Source organism: Podarcis cretensis (genome assembly GCF_951804945.1).
Source record: "Podarcis cretensis genome assembly, chromosome: 16".
NCBI classification, from domain to species: Eukaryota; Metazoa; Chordata; class Lepidosauria; order Squamata; family Lacertidae; genus Podarcis; species Podarcis cretensis.
The window spans coordinates 14,466,633-14,489,013 of NC_137186.1; the positions used below are offsets into that span (position 1 = coordinate 14,466,633).

The 22,381-nt window shown below is 46.5% G+C and overlaps 1 protein-coding gene across 1 annotated transcript; it reads left to right on the forward strand.

Annotated features, from left to right (window-relative positions):
• Positions 1–722: 722 nt before the first annotated feature.
• On the forward strand, positions 723–21,304 carry ACKR1 (atypical chemokine receptor 1 (Duffy blood group)). The gene is made up of 3 exons (XM_079957646.1): positions 723–764; positions 2,250–2,330; positions 19,040–21,304. Exons 2-3 carry the CDS (start codon positions 2,310–2,312, stop codon positions 19,946–19,948), a joined length of 930 nt encoding a protein of 309 aa, XP_079813772.1. The 5' UTR covers positions 723–764; positions 2,250–2,309; the 3' UTR covers positions 19,949–21,304.
• The last annotated feature ends 1,077 nt before the right edge of the window (positions 21,305–22,381 follow it).

Consider the following 22,381-nt stretch of genomic DNA (forward strand, 5'->3'; position numbering starts at 1 on the left):
CTATCTTGCCCAATTAAATATAAATTTATCCTCTTTCTCTATTCCACCCTTAATTTTAAACCCAATTGAAGTCTCATCCTTATTTCCATGATGCTTCTAATTCAAATCATTTATCTCCTGTCATAAATGGAACATTTCTCTAAAACATATACCCTACATTGGATTCCTTTATCATTCTCGTGCATTCACTTATATTTCAAGGCCTGCCTACCATTTCATTTGGCTATAATATTTTCTCAGGTCCCTTCCAACTCTACGATTCTTTGATTCTAGGTCCAGTCGAGGTGGGTGGAGTCAGTCGAGGACCCGGAGGCTGAAAAGTCTGCCACTGGCTTTTCAGGGATTTGCAGCCACACACAGATCCAGCAAGTCTTGCCCTGAAAAGATGTTCTGCTTCTGCGCCCTGGAATCGATCATGCTGAGAACTTCTATCTCTAGGAGCGACACAGAAATTGTTGTTCCCCTTCTTTTTCCTTAACTTCCAGCGACAATGCTTTGCATACCTAACACTTTGCCTGCAAGGCTTAATTTTTGATGGGGTGCGATTTTGTTTGGTCTCCATGCATCTGTGTCATGGCAAAAGAGGTTACATATTATGCTTGCTTATTTGCAGAGGGTCTTCTTATGCGAATTTCTTCTTACTGGAAAGAGGGGGGCCGGGGAAAGGAAAGGGAGGTGGGGAAACAAGATGGGCAGATATATGTTGTCATTCCTCCAATAGAGGTAAATCGGTCGGGATCAATAATTCAACACATTCCAAACAGGTTGGTTTGTCCCAGGAGTAATCCGTCTTAATAGTCGCTCGTGGAGATGATAAGTGGTGAATAATTTAGCGTGCACACACGCACACCCAAACACACGCGCGCCGGCACAGGCGCTTCCCCGCTGTAATTAAAGCGTGTGAAACTTCGTTTGTTATACAAAATTATTGCTGAATAATTCAGATCCTCAGTAATTACTAAACGGCGGAGGAATTCGCCAGCAGAAAGGTGCCCCTTCGGAGGCTGAGTCGAGGAGGGATTTGCAACACAGCCAATTACCTCTGAACTGCGCGCATGATTTAAACCCACCGTGACCTGGGGATTTTCAGACATGTCCAATCTGATTTTTTTTAAAAAAGCTTTCATCTATTTATCTTAAACTAATGATTCCTAATATTGTCCTAGGCACTGTCTAAATTAAATACAGGCAGAGCTATCCCGGCATAATTTACATCGGGGAGGAGGGAGGCGGTAAATTACGCTAGTGTAAACTGTTCCTGCTCCCAACCCTGTTTAGGAGCGTGGCTGGCCCAAGCCTGGTAGACCTGCTAGGATCTCACCATCGTTGTTTCACCAGAAGGAGTGGTGAGGGTTTCCTCAGCTATGCCTAAAACCTTCCAAGCGATCTGAGAATACAGGGCAAGGAGGAAATCAAGATGCCAGCAAATTCTTTCTTTTTTTTGTAGTATAATTTTTTTTTATTAAATTATTCAACCGTTTTCACAATAATCTTCACCTCAAATAGACATTGTTTCATAAATTGACTTCCCACCCCCACTCCTACTTAAACCTTTATATTTGTATCTATTACCAAAAGCTTTTCTATTACAGTTATTATATCATTTTCCTTCTGTTGCTCTTATCTCAAATCCTGCCCGCAGTTTCATTTGACTGTAGTATTTAAAAAAAAAATTAAAAATTCCACAAAAGACCTTCATTCGAAACACTGGCAAATTCATACAAAAGTGTTTCAGTGACACCCGTTCACTCTAGGGTGGTCCATTACAGTGAATGGGTCAGTCAATGACCGCCCCCCACCTGCCTATGTTCTTATTTGCAATAATCCCAGCGGGTGGTCCTGCCGGTCCACCTGCCTCCTCCTCAGTGTTGCCCCTTGCAGAACTCAGAAGGGAGGAAGAGAAGGATCGGGGACAAACCTAGACTTGGTTGCCTCTGCCTGTCACTGATTCTGGCTCCACCTCTCTCACTGGCCTTCCTTTCATCCGCCCTGCCAGTTCCAAAGGTCGCCAGCCCTGACTGCCCCATAGGGCTCATGTCAGGATGTCCACATCCTCATTTCCCACCATCACTTCCCCATTATTTACACCCTGGCAACTGTCTCCGGCTTTCAAAGTTCCCGGCAAGTCGCTGGCATGACAAGTCCGTTGCTTCCTCTCTCCTGCTGAGGAAAGGAGAAGATGAGCACACATTTCTTGTTTTTCTTTCCACCTTCCTTATCTTATAAGAACATTCGTTCGCCTCTCACAGGCAGTCGGGTCAACAACAGCATCGCCCTCACAAGACACAGCCTGGCTCTGCATCACAACCATGGGCAATTGTGTGAATATGGTGAGTCCTGCGTCTCAGTGCTGCCCTTCTTCTTCTTCTTCTTCTTCTTCTTCTTCTTCTGTGATCACTCGTAGCCAAGTAAGATTGTATTCCATAAACACGGTTTTAAGAGTGAGTCCATAAGTGACTGTGGAGGCCAATTCTGGATCCATACATCCTTCCACAGTGGGGACATAGGTTTCCAGGCAGGAGTTGATCACGGTGAGGGTTTGCCAAGCGTGCCTTCCTCTTAGCACATTTCTCCCTTTCATCCTGAGCATCTTCAAAGTCAATGACACCTTTGGTAAGGGCTGTTCTCCAACTGGAGCGCTCACAGGGCAGTGTGTGTTTCCCTGTTGTCGCTCTTATGGAAGTCTAGACTCTAGAACCATTCCCCTTTAAATAGGGGGTCCACTGATAAGACCATTAAATGGGACTGAGTCTGATTTCAGTCACTTCAAAAATGTGGCCCTCTTGTTTCTGCTGTGTCTGGGGTCCTAGACGTCCAACCGTAAGCCCTGCACTGACAGCACCATTTCAGGGTCTTCCTACTAATGCTGAGCTGAAAGGTTCTAAAGAAAAAAAGAAAAGTTTTAGGCTTGACTTTGGGGTGGATGAGAGGTCATCAGCAAAAGAGAGGCTGAAACAGCCTTCCTATTTGTGCCAGGGGGTAATGGTATTCTGGGACAGGGCGGGGAACTTTTTCCCCAGCTTGAGGGTCTTTCTGGGCAACCTTCCCGGTGGTGGCTGGAGATGGAAGAGAAAGAGGGCAGGGAAAATGGTAATTTCCACCGCAGTAAAGTAGGCTAGGTTCAACATGCACCTCCACAACCCTCTCTATCCTGCGTAGAAGGAAAGCAAGAGGTGTCCTCAGAGTTAAGGACACATTCAACTGACAGATAAAGGATCCAATGAAATCAGGCCCCAGTTAGCTGCCTCTGCCAATCAAAACAGGCAGCACCATGCTGGAGAGAGTGGGGCCAGGGATGGGACTCAGGGTTGTTGTTGGCATCGGTCTGTCTCAAGGGACAATGGAGTGCGCCTCCGGGGGCAAAGTCAAACCACTGGAGAATCACAGCAGCTGCTGTGGCTGCAGGTGTAACTCGTAACAGCTGCCTCCTGTGTTGTTTTTGCTGCGTTAGCAAAACCTCTCAGGGGTGCAAGTCTGGGCAGTGTGCATGAACGTCCTGGGCTGCCCAAATGACAAGACAAGCCCCCTCTTTCCTTGCTGATGTGGTCCAAAGGAAAGCAGAGCAATATGTTTGACACCAGTTTGGCTGCAGGAGTTGCCAGAAGGAGGCAAACTCCATGTTTGTGTAGGGCTTGCTCCTTAGCCTATTCTTCCCCCAAAGATGACCCACAAGGCAGCAGGTACAGATTTTTATTCATGGTTTACTCTCCCGAATGAACGTAGGCACAAGGCAGCAGAGGTTTAGCTATGGAGTTTTCCTTCTCCTTGATTGACAGGTTGACAAGCCCCATCTGCCCCTCACTTCCCTCTCCACAGCAGAAGCCACCTTCAGTGCAAAGCAGACTCAGTATAAAGCAGATATATTTGTTCAAGATTGTAGTATATTGGGTGATTTAGTGCTTTTAAATTGGGTTTTAAGAGGATCTTTTACGTGCCATGAGAGAGAAAGATGGAAGGAGGAAAAACGTCTGGCTGAGCCCCCACCCCCTGCTCTGGAAATAACAATATATACAAGAAAGCCAGAGAAAGAGGCTGAGCAATCAATCCATAAGCACTGAAATATCAATATAGAAAATGACCCTGTTATACAACATCGTTCAAGGCAGCAAACTGCATCGCTCTTGACGACACCCTCCTTAATTTCTGCAGCTAAATTTGCAAGTAAAGCCACTTTGGGTACAACAGCTGGGCTGCTCTGGCAGGGTTCGGGTTTTTGTCTCGAGGATCGCAGAACTGTAGCTTTGGGAGGGAGCCCAAGGGTCATCTAGCCCAACCCCCTGGAAAGTCTTTGACACACTGCATAATCCGCTTGCGAAATTTGTTGTTATAAGACACGCTGTTCATAGACTCATAGAACCATAGAATCATAAGAGTTGGGAGGGACTCTGAGGGTCATCTAGTCCAACCCCCTGTGATGCAGGAATATCTAGCTGTCCCTTATGGGAATCGAACCTGTGACCTTGTTGTTATCAGCACCAGGCTTAGTCTAACCAACGGAGCTATAGCAGTCATCAGCCTATAGGGTAAAAGGAGGTTTGCTAGACAAATTCTCAGAGAATAAGTCTATCAATGTTTTCTAAGTACAACATAAGGAGATGCCTTACATGGAGTCAGACTATTGGTCCAGCTACCTCAGTACTATAGGGACGCGGGTGGCGCTGTGGGCTAAACCACAGAATCTAGGACTTGCCGACCAGGAGGTCGGCGGTTCAAATCCCCGCGACAGGATGAGCTCCCGTTGCTCGGTCCCTGCTCCTGCCAACCTAGAGTTTGAAAGCACGTCAGAATGCAAGTAGATAAATAGGTACCGCTCCGGCAGGAAGGTAAACGGCGTTTCCGTGCGCTGCTCTGGTTCACCAGAAGCGGCTTAGTCATGCTGGCCACATGACCCGGAAGCTGTACGCCGGCTCCCTCGGCCAATAAAGCGAGATGAGCGCCACAACCCCAGAGTCGGCCACGACTGGACCTAATGGTCAGGGGTCCCTTTAACTTTACCTCAGTGCTGCCTTCACTGACTGGCAGCAGCTCTCCAGGGTTTCAAACAGAGAGTGTCTTTCAGCCCTACCTGGAGTTGCCACTGGGGACTGAACAGAGACCTTCTGCATACAAAGCAGCTGATCTGCCACTGAGCGATGGCCTTCCTCTCTCTTCCTCCATCTTCAGAGGAAGTTTACCTCCAATTACCGGTGGGGGAGGCCTGTTGCTCGTGGGCTTCCCTGGGGGGGGGGGGGCACCTGACTGGTCGCTGTGCAAAACAGCACACAGGAATAGTGTTGATCTTTGGTCTAGAACGAGCCAGGCTCGTTTGCTGGTCTAATTGCTCCAGGGCTGCTTCTGAGTCTTTATTACAATGCGCCTCCTTGCTTTATGCTGTCCTCTGTATTTCACTGATTTTATTGAGTTTGCAATTTAGCCATTGTACTGTCTTTTAACGATCCCACCCTTTGAAATCCTTTGGGAGCCAGCTTGAAATCTTTTCAAAAACGAAAAGATGGGAGTTTGCAATGTTTTGAATGAATAAAATCAGAGGGAAGGAAGGAAGGAGTAGGAATTGGGGGTGCAAAGGAAGAAAGAGGAAGAGCGCATTCATCCTGATTTATTTGCCCGGGAGATTAGATGACGTCAGAGCATTTGCCTGTGGGGAAGTTATGCAACGTCGTATCATCACACTATCACTATGCCACACCTTCCCAGTGAATTTCCTTATTGCAAGGAGTCTGGTCTTTGGGGAAAGTGGATTTGTTCAGAGCCAAATCCACTTTAACTTTGGCAACCTGAATCTGCCAGTATGTGGCAGAAGCCTCTTCTCTATTACAGTGGTACCTCGGGTTACAGACGCTTCAGGTTACAGATGCTTCAGGTTACAGACTCCGCTAACCCAGAAATAGGACCTCGGGTTAAGAACTTTGCTTCAGGATGAGAACAGAAATCACGTGGCTGAGGCAGCGGGAGGCCCTATTAGCTAAAGTGGTACCTCAGATTAAGAACAGACCTCCAGAACAAATTAAGTTCTTAACCCGAGGTACCACTCAAGGTACAGTGTAAGCACGGTTATGCTATTTAAAGAAGAAAGAATCTTGGGGACTGTAGTTCGTAAAGGGTGCTGAGGGTCCTGAGGAGACCCCACCCACATTCCCCTCACAGGACTACAGCACACAGAGTTCCTGGGGAGAGGGAACAATTGTTGCACCATTCCTGGAATTTTCACTCTGTGGGGGGAACCAAGGGGCTCCTAACAACTCTCAGCAGCCATAAGAAAATGTGCTGCTTTCAGATGAGCAGTCGTTCGGTCAATCACTCCCTAGTTTTACATATGCACTCATGGGGTCTGAACTGCAGTGATTGACCAGGAACAAGACCTTGAGGGTCATACTGGACAGCTCACAATCATAGAATTCACAAGGGTAATCTAGTTCAACTTCCTGTAATGCAAGAACCACAGCTAAATAAATTATTATTATTATTATTATTATTATTATTATTATTAAATAATTTATTATTTATACCCCGCCCATCTGGCTGGGTTTCCCCAGCCACTCTGGGCAACTCCCAACAGAATATTAAAACATGATAAAACATTAAACATTAAAAACTTCCCTAAACAGGGCTGCCTTCAGGTGTCTTCTAAAAGTCAAATAGTTGTTTATTTCCTTGACATCTGATGAAAGGGCATTCCACAGGGCAGGCGCCACTACCAAGAAGGCCCTCTGCCTAGTTCCCTGTAACCTCACTTCTCGCAGTGAGGGAACCGCCAGAAGGCCCTCAGAGCTGGGCCCTTGCAGATGGCTATCCAACCTCTTCTTTAAAAACCCCAACCATCTGAGGGAGTCCATTTCACCGTTGAACAGCTCTTACCCTCAGAAAGTTCTTCCCGATGTTTAGTCAGAATCTGCTTTCTTGGAATTTGAATCCGTTGATTCAGATCCTACCCTCTGGAGTAGCAGAAAACAAGCTTGCCCCCCTCTTCCATGTGAGAGCCTTTTAGCTATTTGAAGGTGGCTATTGTACCACCTCTCAGTCTTCTCTTCTCCAGGCTAAATATACCCGACTCCCTCAACCATTCCTCATAAGGCTTGGCTTCCAGACCCTTCCACCCTCCTCTGCACACACTCCAGCTTGTCAATGTTTTCTTAAACTGCGGTGTCCAGAACTGGACGCAGTACTTGATGAAGGTGTTGGCTGTGCAGCAGCTGTGGGGAAAAAAGCGAATTCCATGCAAGGGATCATTAGGAAAGAAATTGAAAATTAAGCTGCCAATATCACAATGCCTTTGTACAAATCTATGGTGACGCCACACATGGAATACTCTGTACAGGTCGAAAAGTATGCTGTGGCGATGGGGGCAAGGTTCAGAAAAGAGCAAGATAAATAATCAAGGGGTTGGATGAAGGCAAGTTACAACATATTGGGCTTTTTAGCATAGAAGAAAAGGCAAGCTGGAGGGGGAAACACAAGAGGTGTGGGAAGAGAGCACAGACAAGATGTTTTCTTCCTTTTCCAAAGCACAAGAATTCAGGAACATCCTCAGAAGCTTCCTAGAATTGTAGACATTACATAGAATCATAGACATTGGACCATCTAATCCAACCCCTGCAATGCCGGAATATGCAGTTATCCCGTACGGGGCTCAAACCTGCAACCTTGGTGTTATCAGCACCACGTTCTAACCAACTGATCTATCCAAGACAGACCAAAGAAAATACTACTTCACACAGTGAATAGTTCAAGTATGGAATCTGCTCCCATAAGAGGCAGCAATAGCCATGAACTTGGGTGGATAAGGGTTAGATAAAACCCATGGAGTATTCAGCTATCAACCTGTCATGATGGACATGCGCTCTGTCCTGTGTCGAAGGCAATATGTCTCTGAATGGCAGTTTCTGACAATCAGCAGTGGGGAGAGCTGATGTTGCACTCAGGGCTTCTCATCTGCATCTGGCGGGGGAAGAAAATCTTGCATTTGTATGGAGAGAGAGAGAGAGAGAGAGAGAGAGAGAGAGAGAGAGAGAGAGAGAGAGAGAGAGAGAGGAAGGCAGGAAGGAGGGAGGGAGGGAGGGAGGGAGGGAAAGGAAGGAAGGAAGGAAGGAAGGAGGGAGGGAGGGAGGGAGGGAGGGAGGGGAAGGAAGGAAGGTTGTTTTCTGCTGCTCCAGAAGAAAGGTTGTTTTCTGCTGCTCCAGAGAAGCTACAAGAAAAAAGATTCCACCTAAACATTAGGAAGAACTTCCTGACAGTAAGAGCTGTTCGGCAGTGGAATTTGCTGCCAAGGAGTGTGGTGGAGTCTCCTTCTTTGGAGGTCTTTAAGCAGAGGCTTGACAACCATATGTCAGGAGTGCTCTGATGGTGTTTCCTGCTTGGCAGGGGGTTGGACTCGATGGCCCTTGTGGTCTCTTCCAACTCTATGATTCTAGGAAGGAAGGAAGGAAGGAAGGAAGGAAGGAAGGAAGGAGGGAGGGAGGGAGGGAGGGAGAAAGAAAGAAAGAAAGAAAGAAAGAAAGAAAGAAAGAAAGAAAGAAAGAAAGAAAGAAAGAAAGAAAGAAACAGACTTAGGCTAGATTTAACCAAAGTCTGGTTGAGGAATAGTTGGATGAGACCAGCTAGGCATCTCATTTCAATTCAACCCTGCAATCTTATCTGAATCTCAGGAGACCTAGTGAAAAATTGTTCCATCTTCGTTCACACTAGGAAGGAGATCCCAAGGGTGCAGGAAGGAAGATTATTATATTTATAAAATAGCCACTCTTCACACGCTGAGGCGATTGGGGGGAATATAAATGAAACCATTTTCATTCAGCAACCAGTATGCAGACCTAAATCAGCGCTTAATTTCTACAAATTAGAAATAACAGGCCTTCAGTTTGTCTGGAAACCTCCAGTCTCTGATCACCAGAGTCTCTTTAGAGAGGAAAACTGTGTATTAGCAATGAGAAAAAAATGCATTCTGCTTTGTTCAGCTCTGACTTAATAGGGTTGAGCACTTTCTAAAGCATACTATTTAAAAAAAGAAAGAAGCACAAAGGCTAAGGCTGCAAGCCTGTAGCCACTAATCTCAAAAGACATGTGTAATTTGCACTGTAAGAGAATGATCTAACGCAAGGGTTTCCAAACTCCCCCCGCCCCGCGACCACTTGAAAATTACCGAGGGTCTTAGAGGACCACTTAATGGTTTATCTGCCCATTGTAGCAATTGTAATGGACTGTGCTGGGTGATTTATAATAGTATTTTATTGCTCCTTTTAGGCTATAGTCAACTAATGTTTACTCAGAGTAGACCCACTGAAATGAATAACTATGGCTAATGTAGATCTATTAATTTCCAATGGGTCTACTCCAAGTAAAGGTTTAGTTAACTATAACTATTTTTTGTTTTGCATTTCAGTGTGGATTCAAACTAACACAATAAAGTACAATAAATGGAAGAAGCAATGAAAATGCAATTAAAAATCAATATGAATATTTAATCTGATAGGTGTGCTATCTCCCATCTACTACCACAAATTCACAGACTGAGGCTGGATCTACACAGATATTTTTTAAAAACTGCTATGAAAAGAACCGCTATGAAAAAATATAGCTCCCAGTGCAATTTACCATTGACTTCGGATCGCTGCTCTACAGCGCCATCTGGTGTCACATTTCTATAACACATTTATAATGTTATACCCGTATTTTTCGCTCTATAACACGCACCCGACCATAACACACACATAGTTTTTAGAAGAGGAAAACAAGAAAAAAAATATTATAACAAAACAGTGGATGTATGATTTTTGTGGTTCATGCTGTGGCCACAGACATGTGATCTGATGGTGAGTTTGGGGTAGCCCAATGCAAAAATCCTGAGGATCCTTGTGGATCCATGCTTTGTAACCACATTTTTGCACCACTGCAGCCCCAGGCAACAGTGGGTGCGTGATTTTTTGGGTGCAAGCTGTAGCCATGGACATGCTATGTGATCTGATGGTGAATTTGGGGTGACCCAGTGCAAAAACCCTGAGGATCCATGTGGATCCGTGCTTTGTAACCATGTTTTGGGTGGGGAGGGAAGGAAAAGCGCTCAAGGGACAAGGAGCACGTGAGGGGTGTGTGGAGAAGGATGCTGCTAATAATGCAGAAGAGGGGTATAAGAGGAGAAGGATCCTCTCCTCTCCCGCTTTGCTCCTTTAAAGCAAGCAGGCTCCCTGTCCCTCTCTCCTCCACACTCAGCGGCTCTTCTCCCGCTTTGCTGTTTCAAAGCGAGCCACAGAGGAGGGAAGAGGAACCATGGATCCTCTGCTCACGATTGCAGCAGATCCCCCCACCATCCGTAGGCATTCGCTCCATAACACGCACAGACATTTCCCCTTACCTAGGAGGAAAAAAGTGAGTGTTATGGTGCAAAAAATACGGTAATTGACCTGTGTAGCGGAGTCCACTCTGTGAATGAATCTCTTGTTGGTTTATTTGGGAATCCCTAATCTAGGAGTGTTTTAGTTTGAATCTTGTCTCTGCCAAGCACCCAGTAGGTAGCCTTGGTCAAACCTCAGTTCTCCCCCTCACCACATCTGTCATATGAGGAAAATAGCAGCAGCCTACCATGTGCTCCATGTCAATTTTGATGTCTTATATATTAAGTCAATCCTGTTCCATTTCTGCATTTGTTAGTTTTTTTATAAAAAATGCATGAAAATGAGTATTGCAAAATATGTATTTACTAGGGGTGTGCAAGGGCCTAAGATTTGCCTTGAATCTGTGTTTTTAAATAATAATAAAATCCAATCTATTTCTGAGGCACTCTGTTTTCTCCTTGATCTGTGATTTAAGTTCCGAATCACTCTCTATAGAATATAGAATATAGAATATAATATTATATTATATCTATATAATTTATAATATAAGTTCTATGTTCCTCACTCGTTCTTATGGCAGATCTAAAACTATCTATGCTTTCTTTCTTTTGGTATAAACAGATGAAATTTGCAGGTACAGGAGCTCCGCTCCCCAGTGGATTACTCCAGCCAAATTGCAGGCAAATAGGTTCAGGAGCCTTGAAGTAAGGTAAAGGTAAAGGTACCCCTGCCCGTACGGGCCAGTCTTGACAGACTCTGGGGTTGTGCGCCCATCTCACTTAAGAGGCCAGGAGCCAGCGCTGTCCGGAGACACTTCCGGGTCACGTGGCCAGCGTGACATCGCTGCTCTGGCCAGAGCCAGAGCCGCACACGGAAACGCCGTTTACCTTCCCGCTGGTAAGCGGTCCCTATTTATCTACTTGCACCCGGAGGTGCTTTCAAACTGCTAGGTTGGCAGGCGCTGGGACCGAGCAGCGGGAGCGCACCCCGCCGCAGGGATTCGAACCGCCGACCTTTCGATCGGCAAGCCCTAGGCGCTGAGGCTTTAACCCACAGCTCCACCTGCGTCCCTTGAAGTAGATGAGGTTAAAAAGGGATTACCGTATTTTTCCGTGTATAACACACCCCCATGTATAAGATGGCCCCTATTTTGGGGGACTCCAAATTAAGAAAATGGAGGGAGATTGCCCAGAGTTGTTGAGCTCTTTTGAGCAGATTGCCAAAAATAGCTCACCCGCCAGACCAACGCTGCCAATCACACGCATCACCGAAGCCACCAATCGCCCGCCCAATTGGTGCAGTGGCAGCCAATCGACAACAGCCCTTGTTGCAGCCACCAATCACCCATCCAATCGCCGCTGACAATCTCCTGCTCACGGCTGCAACCAATCGCCCGTCCCCCCTCTGCACTATCCATGTATAAGACGACCCCCAAGTTTTAACATTATTTTATAATAAAAAAAACCATTGTGTTGTACATGGAAAACTATGGTAACTCTATGGTAATAATCCAAGTTAGGGCAGTGACTTTCTTAGGTTAACTAAAACTCCAAAATCCATTGCCCAGCTCAACTTTCAAGGTGAAGCTGTCTTGAATGGTGCCTGCAGGATGCTGAAGAGCTCTACAATGATGATGGCGATGGTTTCAAGTAGAGCAGCATATTGGTTTTTTAAAAGTTAAATGAAGTATACAACTTAAAACAACTACTATCCACTGCTCTGCTTTAGTAAAATAAATAAACAAATCCAGAACTCTTCAGTGCTCCACAGGCAGCATTCAAGACAGCCTACTCCTAGAGTAGAGAAACTCAAAGACATAGGGAAGCATAGAGAGACAGGGGACAGAAAAGTGCAGAGCAATACAAGGCTTTGTGGGGGGCCAAATATGACCCAGATGCTCTATTGATATTGTGGGTTGACTTGGGAAGGGTAAAATTACACACACAGAGACACCAATTTGCCTTGTTCTGCAGCCCCAATACTGCATTCTGCTATGTTTGGGTGAACCAAGAACTGCATCACAAAATTCAGACAAGTATGAAATCCAAAAAGTAATTTCATTCTGATCCACACATTTGTCCAAGAGATGCAAATCAGGCCAGCCCACATCAGAATTCACAAAATTTGGAATTCCTAAATTCAAATGCCCATTACTGTATTGTATTGTATTTGCGATGTGCAAATATTACTGACCTACTGTCGTCTTCTGCTTCCGTTGTTGTTTTTAAGCAACGTTCTAAAAATAAAAATGGATACGTGGATCAGTTTTTAAAACAGAAGTTTCATACACAGTGCTTTGCAAGCAAGAAACACATGTTTATATTCCAGTTGTTATGAAATGCAAAAGAAAGGTGTGCTTTCATCCAGGGATGATAACAGAACTGCCAGACCCTGAACTTGGGAACACGGAGAGAAATACCTTTCCATTATCCAAAGATAACTACATTTCACTTCACACATCAACAGAACTATTCCTCTCCTCTTGGACACGCTTTTAAATAGCTGATCGCTGTCTCCATCCGCTCTGCCAAAACTTCCCTCCCCTAATTGCATAGAGCCCCCGAGCACTACCAGACCCTGAAATATATCCCCTGACTCTTTTCCTCGTGCTTGAGCTGGTGGAACATCTTCCTGTCTCTTATTCACTGCAATCCTGCCCCGGCAATACCTCAAGGTACTCCAAATAATTGTCCTGCCCTGTGTTGCTAAATCTCTTAAAGCAACTAAACTGGTCGTCGGTTGTTTTCTGGGCCCAATTCAAGGTGCTTTCTTAGACATTTTAAGCCAAAGAAGGAAATGTTATTCCACACTGCGTTGAGCTGCCTGTGCTCTAAAGCCAGAAGATGGGTGGTCCTGATGGTCCTTCCTCAGTTTGAGGAGTGTGGCACAGAGGCCGGGAAAGGGCCTTCTCAGTGGTGGCTCCTCATATTTGGAGCGCCCTCTCTGGCTTCATCTCTTTATACTTTCAGGTGGCCTATTAGGACAAACCTTTTCCAGCAGGGTGTTTTCAGGAAAAGAGACCCAACCGCTGTCTCTAGTAGCAGTAATAACCACCGTTGTTTGGTGACTTGTTGCTATGTATGTTTTAAAGCAGGCACCCCAACCTTCAGCCCTCCATATGTTTTGGACTACAATTCCCATCATCCCTGACCACTTGTCCTGTTAGGGATCATGGGAGTTGTAGGCCAAAAACCTAGAGGGCCACAGATTGGAGATGCCTGTTTTAAAGGATTCTGCTGTTTTTATTTTATTTATTCCCCCCCCCCCATTTGCCTGTTGCAAACTGCCCTTGGGTTGCACAAAGGGCGTTAGTACGATCAAAAGAAAGAGTCTAAATGCTTAAAAGAAGATAAAGGTGGCAACAGCCTCTGAAACGATGAACCCAGTTCCTATGTTAATGCAACTGGCATGTGCTGGACGTCTCTCTCTCTCTCCCACCCCCCAATGGAAAGTGTTTTCATGAGAACGCAAATCCAGACAGGGCAAAATTGGCAGCTTTCCTAGGACAATCTCTGAGTTTGTTTGCATTGTGGAGTCACAGGGGAGACTGGTCCTGCCAGGCCATTGTTCTCGACTGTTAATTACCGTCAAAACAGAAATAATTTGTTTTGTTCCTGGAGAGTCTGGTGTGGATTCTGTGATTAGAGGAGGCCTTTCCTCCTAAGGCTGTGTGTCTTGTCGGCGTCCAAACACATAACATAAGGAATTCACTTGCCAGAAGATGGGGGGGGCGGCAATTTAGCTTAGAACTGGAAAATACCGGATCTGGGCCAACCCAGGGAATACCCATCCCAATCATGTCAGCTTCCTCCCCTTCCTTGTCTCAGTCTTGCCTTTGTACAAATGAGGAGGGAGGAGAATGGGGACCAAACGGAAATGAGTTGGTTCTGCTGAGGGCTGGGCAGCCCATGAGGTGGACTGAAGCAGCCATCTTGGGTAGTGGAATCCCATGCTACAACTTCTGGTGAGATCTCACCGCCAGCCGCCGCCACACAACCACAGCGAGCAAGGCCTTGGCGGAGGGCACAGCCTCTCTCCACCTCACTTCAGGCAGCGAAACGGGACAGGCCATCCCTAGATTTCCCTGCCACTTACGCTGGTTCCACCTCCTGTCGGGCTTCCTGCCTTCCATTCTATCAGTCCTAAAGGGAACCAGCCACCAACTGGTGTTTTCTCTTTTTTGGTGATTTACATAGGTGGACCTAAGTTACACTGGGACCCTTTAGGAAAGTTCCTTGGTGTAGTGAAATGGGTCCATTTGAGGCCCAGGGAGGGCATGGCTGTACTGAGATTGTGCAGAGGTCTGATGCAAAGTCATAAGCCTGACAGAAGCTTTCAGGCTATCTTTCAGGCCTGTTGCACTGACATCATTGCCAAAACTCAAGTTTCCATTTTCATAGAATGGTAGAGTTGGAAGGAATCCTGAGGGTCATCTGGTCCAACCGGGGAATCTCAGCTAAAGCATCCATTTTGTCAAAGGTTAGCCAGCTGACAGACTGCTTTGCCCACACTTTATATTTCCTGCTACTCGCTAGAGATGAAAATGGATTCAGTTTGCCTCCAAAAGGCAGGCTTCTCCTAATCCGGAGTTTCCAAAACAATCTGAGAACTGAAACACAGCCATCCCTTGAAATTTGTGCTTGCCTGAATTTTGCAATGTAGTTCACCGGCCAAAAAAAGGGGGAAAGAAACTGCATAGTGTTCAATAGGCAGCCTGTTGGTGAAAATAATGCATTGCATTAAGGAGAATTGCTTTGCAAACATGTATGTTAGGCAAGACTGCATACAGAAATGTGCACATCCAGAGAAGTTTGCACTTAGATGCTGATGATTTCCACGGGGACTTAAACAAAACAAAACAAAACCTGCAAACTGGTGTGGAAATGTGGCTCACCCATCTTTGTTCCTCCTGGTCTTCTGATCCAGGGTTCACACCCCCCCCCCCTTCTGCAAGTTGAGCCAGTCTCCAAAACTTTGCTCTCCTCTTTCCCCAGGCCACCTAGTATGCAACAAACAGAACTCCCAGGCAATTTGCTTGTTTAAGAAAAGGCTAAGGTGGGAAATAAATTTCCATTAATTCAGAGCTGCTGCCTGACAGGAGAGGCATAAAGTTATCAAAGCAAATATGAAGGAGGGAGGCTCATTTACATGCTAGCTGAGTGTGTCCTTCAGTGATGACTTTTTGGACCAAATAGATCTACTGCTCCTTGAGATCTTCAAGTCACGTGTGTGTGTGTGTGCGTGTGTGTGTGTGTGTGTGCACGCGTGCGTTCACATGTGCACACATGCGCACACACACACATTTTCCTACACCTTTCCCCACAAAACACTTCCTTACATCCAAGAATGCCTGATCAGTCTTTCAAAGGCTTAGTTTGTGTAAGGGATGCAAACAGCTAACTCATATTTTTAAAAAATTATTATTATTATTATTATTATTATTATTATTATTATTATTACCGCCCTCTACTCGAAGGTCCCAGACCTTTATTTGACACCAGAAGAAGGAGCACTCCTGCCTGCCAATGTCCTCCCCCTCCTTAGTCTCAGTATTGCCCTTTGCATACCCTGCAAGTATACTGGAAAAAAGGGGACATCCCATTTTCTATCACAAGAGAACGGCGGCCATTTTGGTTGTTGTGATCTCATGCTTTTTTACGGCGATAACCCCACCCCACCCTACCCTGTGAAAAAGCGTCTTTTTCAGGGCTGCAATTTTGTGTGGCGCCCCAAAGCGCGTGTTTTGGGGTGCCATGCCTGAAAAGGTGCTTTGGGTAGGGGGCATGGCAGAAAATCACACCAGGTCACAGCAACCAAAATGGCTGCCATGCTCTCATGATGATGGAGTCCCAGAATTAGGCTCCAAAGTGTTGGAGGGTACTCCTTTGTAAAACTCAGCAGGGAGGAGGAAGATGGGGATAATAACTAGAATTATTTGCCTCTGCCTGCCATTGGTTCTGGCTCCACCTATCAGTGGCTCTGGTTCCACTTCCTGTTGGGCTCCCTGCCTTCTGCCCCACGGGTCCCAATGGGGCACCATACATCACTGCACAAGCCTACAGTTAGTCAGGGCCCGACAGATATAAGAGGTGGTCTCAGCTGCAAAGCCCATCCTTCTCAGAACGGAAACAAAGAGAAGTTAAGTCAAAAGCTACGAGCAGAGAAAATTGTGGCCCTGCCTTTCAAGCCCAGGTAGCAGGCGTCCCTTCCCAAATGCAATTACTTTGGGTGAATATGACAAGCAAAAAATGGATGCCTAGCTTCCCATCAACAGCCAATAAATCCAGCTCAGGGTGGTTTATGGCTCTCCCTCCCTGATCCTCCAGACAGAAATTGACCTCGAATGTTTATGTTATCTTAAGTCTGGAGAAACAGGGAAGCGTTCGAAGTACGGGTCTGCAGGAGGAAACAAACTTCATTTGGCGGACCTCAAGACGGCATCCCTGAGTTGTTCCCCAAGGCCAGCAGGGACCAGGTCCAGAACTGCTTTGCTTCAGCAAGGCGGCTCCCAAGGCCATTCTTTCCAAAAGCCAAAGGAAGCCACTTGGCTCAGGCAGCAGACCAGGCAGTGGAGGCTGGTTCAAATGGGACCAACCATGGTTTTCCCTTGACCAGCCACCACCTGCCTGCTTCCTTTTTCCCCCAACCAGGCTCTTCTGCCCAGCTCCCTCCTCCTTAGACTCAATGATGCCTTTCTAGAACACAGCAGGAAGATGGAGGAAGAAGGGAATGGAATTGGAATGGCTCTGCCTCCCATTGGCTCTGCTCTACCTCCACCTAATTTTTGACACCCTGCCTCCCACCCTGCCAATGGGCACCAGCCACCACTAAGATTTTGTTGGTTGGTTGGTTGCAATTCTATCCCATCTTATTTCTGCAAGAAGCTCAAGGTGGTGTACATGGTGTGTCCCATCCCCCCATCTCATTTAATCCCTACCTCTCTCCATATGAACCAACCCAGACTCTGCAATCATCCTCTGAGGCCCTTCTTTGTGTGCCCCCTTCGCAAGAGGTCCGGAGGGTGGCAACACGAGAACAGGGCCTTCTCTGCAGTGGCTCCTCAGTTGTGGAATTCTCTCCCCAGGGAGGTTCACCTGGTGCCTTCATTATACACCTTTAGGCACCAGGCAAAAACATTCCTCTTCAAACAGGCCTTTGGCTGATTGACATGTCAAGCCCTTGTGGGATGGGAGGAGGTTATTGGTTTGTTGTTGTCCTTAATTTTATTATGTATTTTGTGGTTTTATATCTTGTATTTTTATGTTGTGAACTATCCAGAGATCTATAGATGAAAGGTGGTATACAAATAGAATAGAATAAAACAAATAAAATAAAATAAAATAGCCCAGTGAGGTAGGTTAGACGGAAAGGCAGTGATTGGCCCAAGGTCACCCAGGGAGCTTCATGGCCAAGTAGGGGTTTGAACCCTGGTCTTCTAGGCCCTAGTCCAACACTCTAACCACCACACCACACTGGAGGCAGATCTACACTCATGGTTTTTAACGTTCGTAATGCATTTGCATTATTAAAATGTGACACCAGAGGTCTCTGCGGAGCAACCAGAAACCAGATAGACAGTGTTTCAACTATAGACTTATTATACTTCTACAGACTTTCAAAGATTGACAGACGTGTGATCATTTGATTTCAAATATATTAGAGAATTTACAAGTGTACACAATTTGTTTTTGTTGTATATTATGCAATAAGAATTGCAGTGCTATCTAGTACACTGGTCTTCATGTTGCTTGTGTTGTTCGTTGGCTCTCAAGAGAGGCAGCAAAGGAACATAGGAAGCTGTCTTACACTGAGTCAAGCCGCTGGTCCGGGTACAGTATTGCCAACCCTAACTGGCATCCGCTCCCTGGGGCTTCTGGTAGGCGTCTCCCCCCACCTAGAGACGCCATTTGGGATTGAGCTTGGATCCTTCCATATGCAAAGCAGATGCTCCACCCCTGAGCATAGCTGTCAACTTACAGTTTTGAAAATAAGGGACCAGCAGCCTTGAAAATAAGGGACCAGCAGCCAAAATAAGGGACCTGCAGCCTCACCTGTTCCAGGCACTCCAGTCTTCCTGTCCTCCTGCAGTCTGGTCAAACTCATGCTGGTAGCTTCGAGAACACTGTCCAACCAACTTTGTAACCAGAGGTTCAACTGAATAGAATCTGAATCACATGCACCACAAGGCCTATGCAGCCTCAACTTAAGATGGCTCCCTGGCCTGGCTTTGCACTGCAAAGTTTGCAGCAGCACATGCAACAATATGGCGTCCAGCATTCAAAAACCCCCTCAGCTTGCATTAACTAGCCCCACACAAGGCATGCAAGCTCCACCCCCCAGTCGTTCTTAGACTTCTTATTGGGAGAGCAACCCAGCCCAGCAACACAGTTGGAGCCTCCCTCCTCCCTGGCAAGCAGGGAGGGAGGGAGAGGAGCTGCTTCCTTTGAAATTTAAGGGACATCATTTAAGGGACATTTAAGGGACATTCATCAATAAGGGACAGCAGCGGTACATGGCGCTGGAATAAGGGACTGTCCCTTCAAATAAGGGACACTTGACAGCTATGCCCCTGAGCCAGCTACAGACCTTCCCTGTGCAACTGCTTCTGGTGACATCATCCATGCATTTGCATTTGGTTGAAATAGTTCTGCTTATTTATTTTTTTTTTAAGGGTGCTCTCTAAACCTCTGTGTTGTGTCTTGCCCTTTTTTCAGGACAGGAGCCCAAGCCATGTCCTGGAATCTGCTGACTTTGCAGACCTGCTGGTCTCCTGGACCGAGTATTATCCCTACGAAGACACCACACTCGCTGACAGGGCTCTCCCTGCGCCGTGTTACAGCACATTTTGCTCCTCGGTCGGCGGCGTCATCCTGACGTTCCTGGTGGTAGCCGGCACTTTGGGCATCCTCGGCAGTCTCGCCCTGGCCATCGCCTTGGTCATGTGCTTCCGGCTCTGGGAGCAAACCGGCCTCATTCTCACAACGCTCTCAATTGCCCTCTTTGCCACCATCTTGCCGTTTTTTGCAGCGGGGATCAGCTGGGGCTGGACCTTTGGGAACGGGCTCTGCCAGGCGGCACAGGCCATGAAGTATGGGTGCTTGTTTGCCCAGGGGCTCTTGGTGGCTGCCTGTGTGTGTCCAACGCCCAAGGCCGCCCTTCCTGGCTGCCTCTTGCCTCTCATTCTCTGGGTCACAGGCTTCCTGCTTGCAATCCCCGTAGCCGTGATCCATGGCACGGGTAAAGACGGGGAAGCAATATGTGCCCTGAGACAGAAACCGGAGCTGCTCTCGTGGTCTCTGACTCACATCATCTTCTGGATAGCTGTTTTCTACATCCTCCCAGTGGGGGTTGCTCTGGCCAAGGTGGCGCTGAAGTGGGAGAGGGCCGGGTGGCACCCGCCCGCGGTCGTCACTTGGCTCTTCTACCTTCTCTGGGCGCCGTATGGAGTGGCCCTGATCCTGGACAAGCTGCTGCAGATGAACTTGCTCACCCATACTTGCAGCTTGCAAGAGCATCTCAGCTACTTCCTGGGGCTATCCGAGGGGCTGGGGGTCCTGCACTGCATTCTGTGCCCCTTCTTAGTTCTAGGGATGGTCATCCGTCACCGAAGGGCTGCCCAGTGAGGCAAGCAATAAATTCAGGAGGGGAGGGTGTCCAACTACAATCAACAGAGCTTTAATCTACAGATCATTTTGTATCTGCTTCTTCCTCTGCAACAAAGCCTGGAGGGCGGAGGACTTCCTTAGAATTTCCTAGTAGCCAAGCTTGCTAAATAAATAAAGTTCTGCAGTCAGGCAATCCCAATTCTGCTTCCAGAAATGGTGGATTCTGCGACGTGAATTCTGCAAAAATGGGCTATTCCGCCTCTGAAAATTGAAGTGAGGCCACATTGTGCAGGGGTAATGAAGCATATGCCATATACCGCAAGTGTGTTATTCAGACACCCTTTCAGCCATTGACAGACCTACATTTTGGGAGCCCTGAAACTTTAAATGTTATGAGGGCCACTTTGCAACCAGCAACAAGGTCTGGGTAACCACTGTTATTGTAAAAAAAAAAAAAAATGCTACATCTCATATTTTGATTAAAATCGCTGTACTGGGCTATCTCACATGTCCCAAGTCACTGGTGTGAATAAAAATTTCCTATGCCATGTAGTTTTCAAGTTGTGTGACTCAATTTGGGTCTAGTAGACCCAACCTTTTCAAGCCACGTGGACCCACCTTGGATCAGGCTGTGGCCTACTAGTTGTCCTGGCCGATATCTGGTTTTCAATATCGTGATATATCTGCAGCTAAATACCATGATATACTGATATATCACAATATCTGGAATGTATCTTGGCTGCTTCTTCCTCCCCACCTTAGGGGAGGGAGGAGCAACCGAGATACATCACCAAACCCAAGCTCCCACTTCGTTAAAATTCCTCAGCAGGAAGCCTCCCCCCCCCCCCAGCTGAGTGAGCCCCCATACCGCTCCAGCTTGTGTGAGCCAGAGGGGGAGGGGCTTCCTCAAAGGCACACACAAGGAAAGAGATGGAGCCCCAGAAGGCGCTCACCCAGAACCTTTCTCAGACTCTGTCTGCCTGCCTGCCTGCCTGCCTGCGCCTTTGCCATCCGCAGGCAATTTGAGCTGGCGCGATGTATTGCCAGCTCAAAATGTCTGGAACCAGTATCACGATCTGAGCACCATACTGTTTTCATTTATTTTCATTTATTTATTTATTTGATTTTTAAAAATAAAGAAATAAACATACATTTTTTAAAAAAATCAAAATCCAAATATCAAGATTGCTCTTAATCTCCTGACCCCCCTCCCTCACCGCATACCTTCCATGGGTCCAAATAATAATATTTACAAACTGCATATCAATACTTGTCCAAATTTTTTTTTACTTCCAAACTTTCCATTACTTTTGCAAGTGTGATTAAAATCCTGCTAATACAATGGTCTCATAAATAAACCATAAACTTTTCCCATTCTTTTTTTTTTTCCAGTTCTTGTCTTCTTGATTTCTGAGCTTCCCGGTTAATTTTGCCATTTCGGCATAGTCCGTCAACTTGGTTTACCATTCTTCTTTAGTCGGGGTCATTCCTTCCATCCATCTCTGGGCTGGCACCATACTGTTTTCAGACAATGTGCCAATATATCGCTCAGCTCCAGTGCTGGCCCATCAGTTGAAGACCGATGCTCTAGAGTGAATTCAACCTGCCAAATAATAGGCAAATGAGGGAGAGATGAGGGAAGTGACTTTGGGTAAGAAACCTGCCATTTAATAATTTATTATTATTTATTTATTTATTTATTTATTTATTTATTTATTTATTTATACCCAGCCCATCCAGCTGGGTTTCCACAGCCACTCTGGGCAGCTTCCAACAAAGATTAAAAATACATTAAAATGCCACACATTAAAAACTACCCTAAACAGGGCTTCCTTCAGGTGTTTTCTAAATGTCAGGTAGTTGTTTATCTCCTTGACATCTGATGGGAGGGCGTTTCCTCCCCCACCACTACCACCTGGGAGAGAAACTCTGTGACCATTCTACCTGAGAATATATATTTGCCTCACACCACATTGGAGCATCTCATCTTAAGACACAGATTGCCTCTTCTTCGGCAGGAGAATAAAGCCCTGGCTTCCTTCTCTCCTGGCGTCTCTCCCAGAATGCCTCTCGGGACCATCATTCTTCTTCCATCTCTGAGGATCGGTGCCAGCGCTGTGGGCAGAGAGAGGCTGCATGGAAGCAGCAAAAAATGGATCCTTCTTCCCTCCTTCTCCTCCCGCCTCCCCCATGAAGATGCAGTATGTTTTGCTGGAGAGATTCCGGCTGAAATGTGACTCTCCCCCCCCCCACCTGCCAACGGGCCATTTGACTCAAGGCACGATAGGAGGGCACCCTGGGGCCTATTTCTGTTTACTAGCGGGTAGCAGAATTGCTTGCTCCATTAAGGCTGGCAGTAGGACTGCAAGGCAGGCAGACTCTCTTCCTGCTCCCAGGCCTTGGGACAGAAGATGCTCACCCAAATTTGTTGTGATGCTTGGACTGGAACTG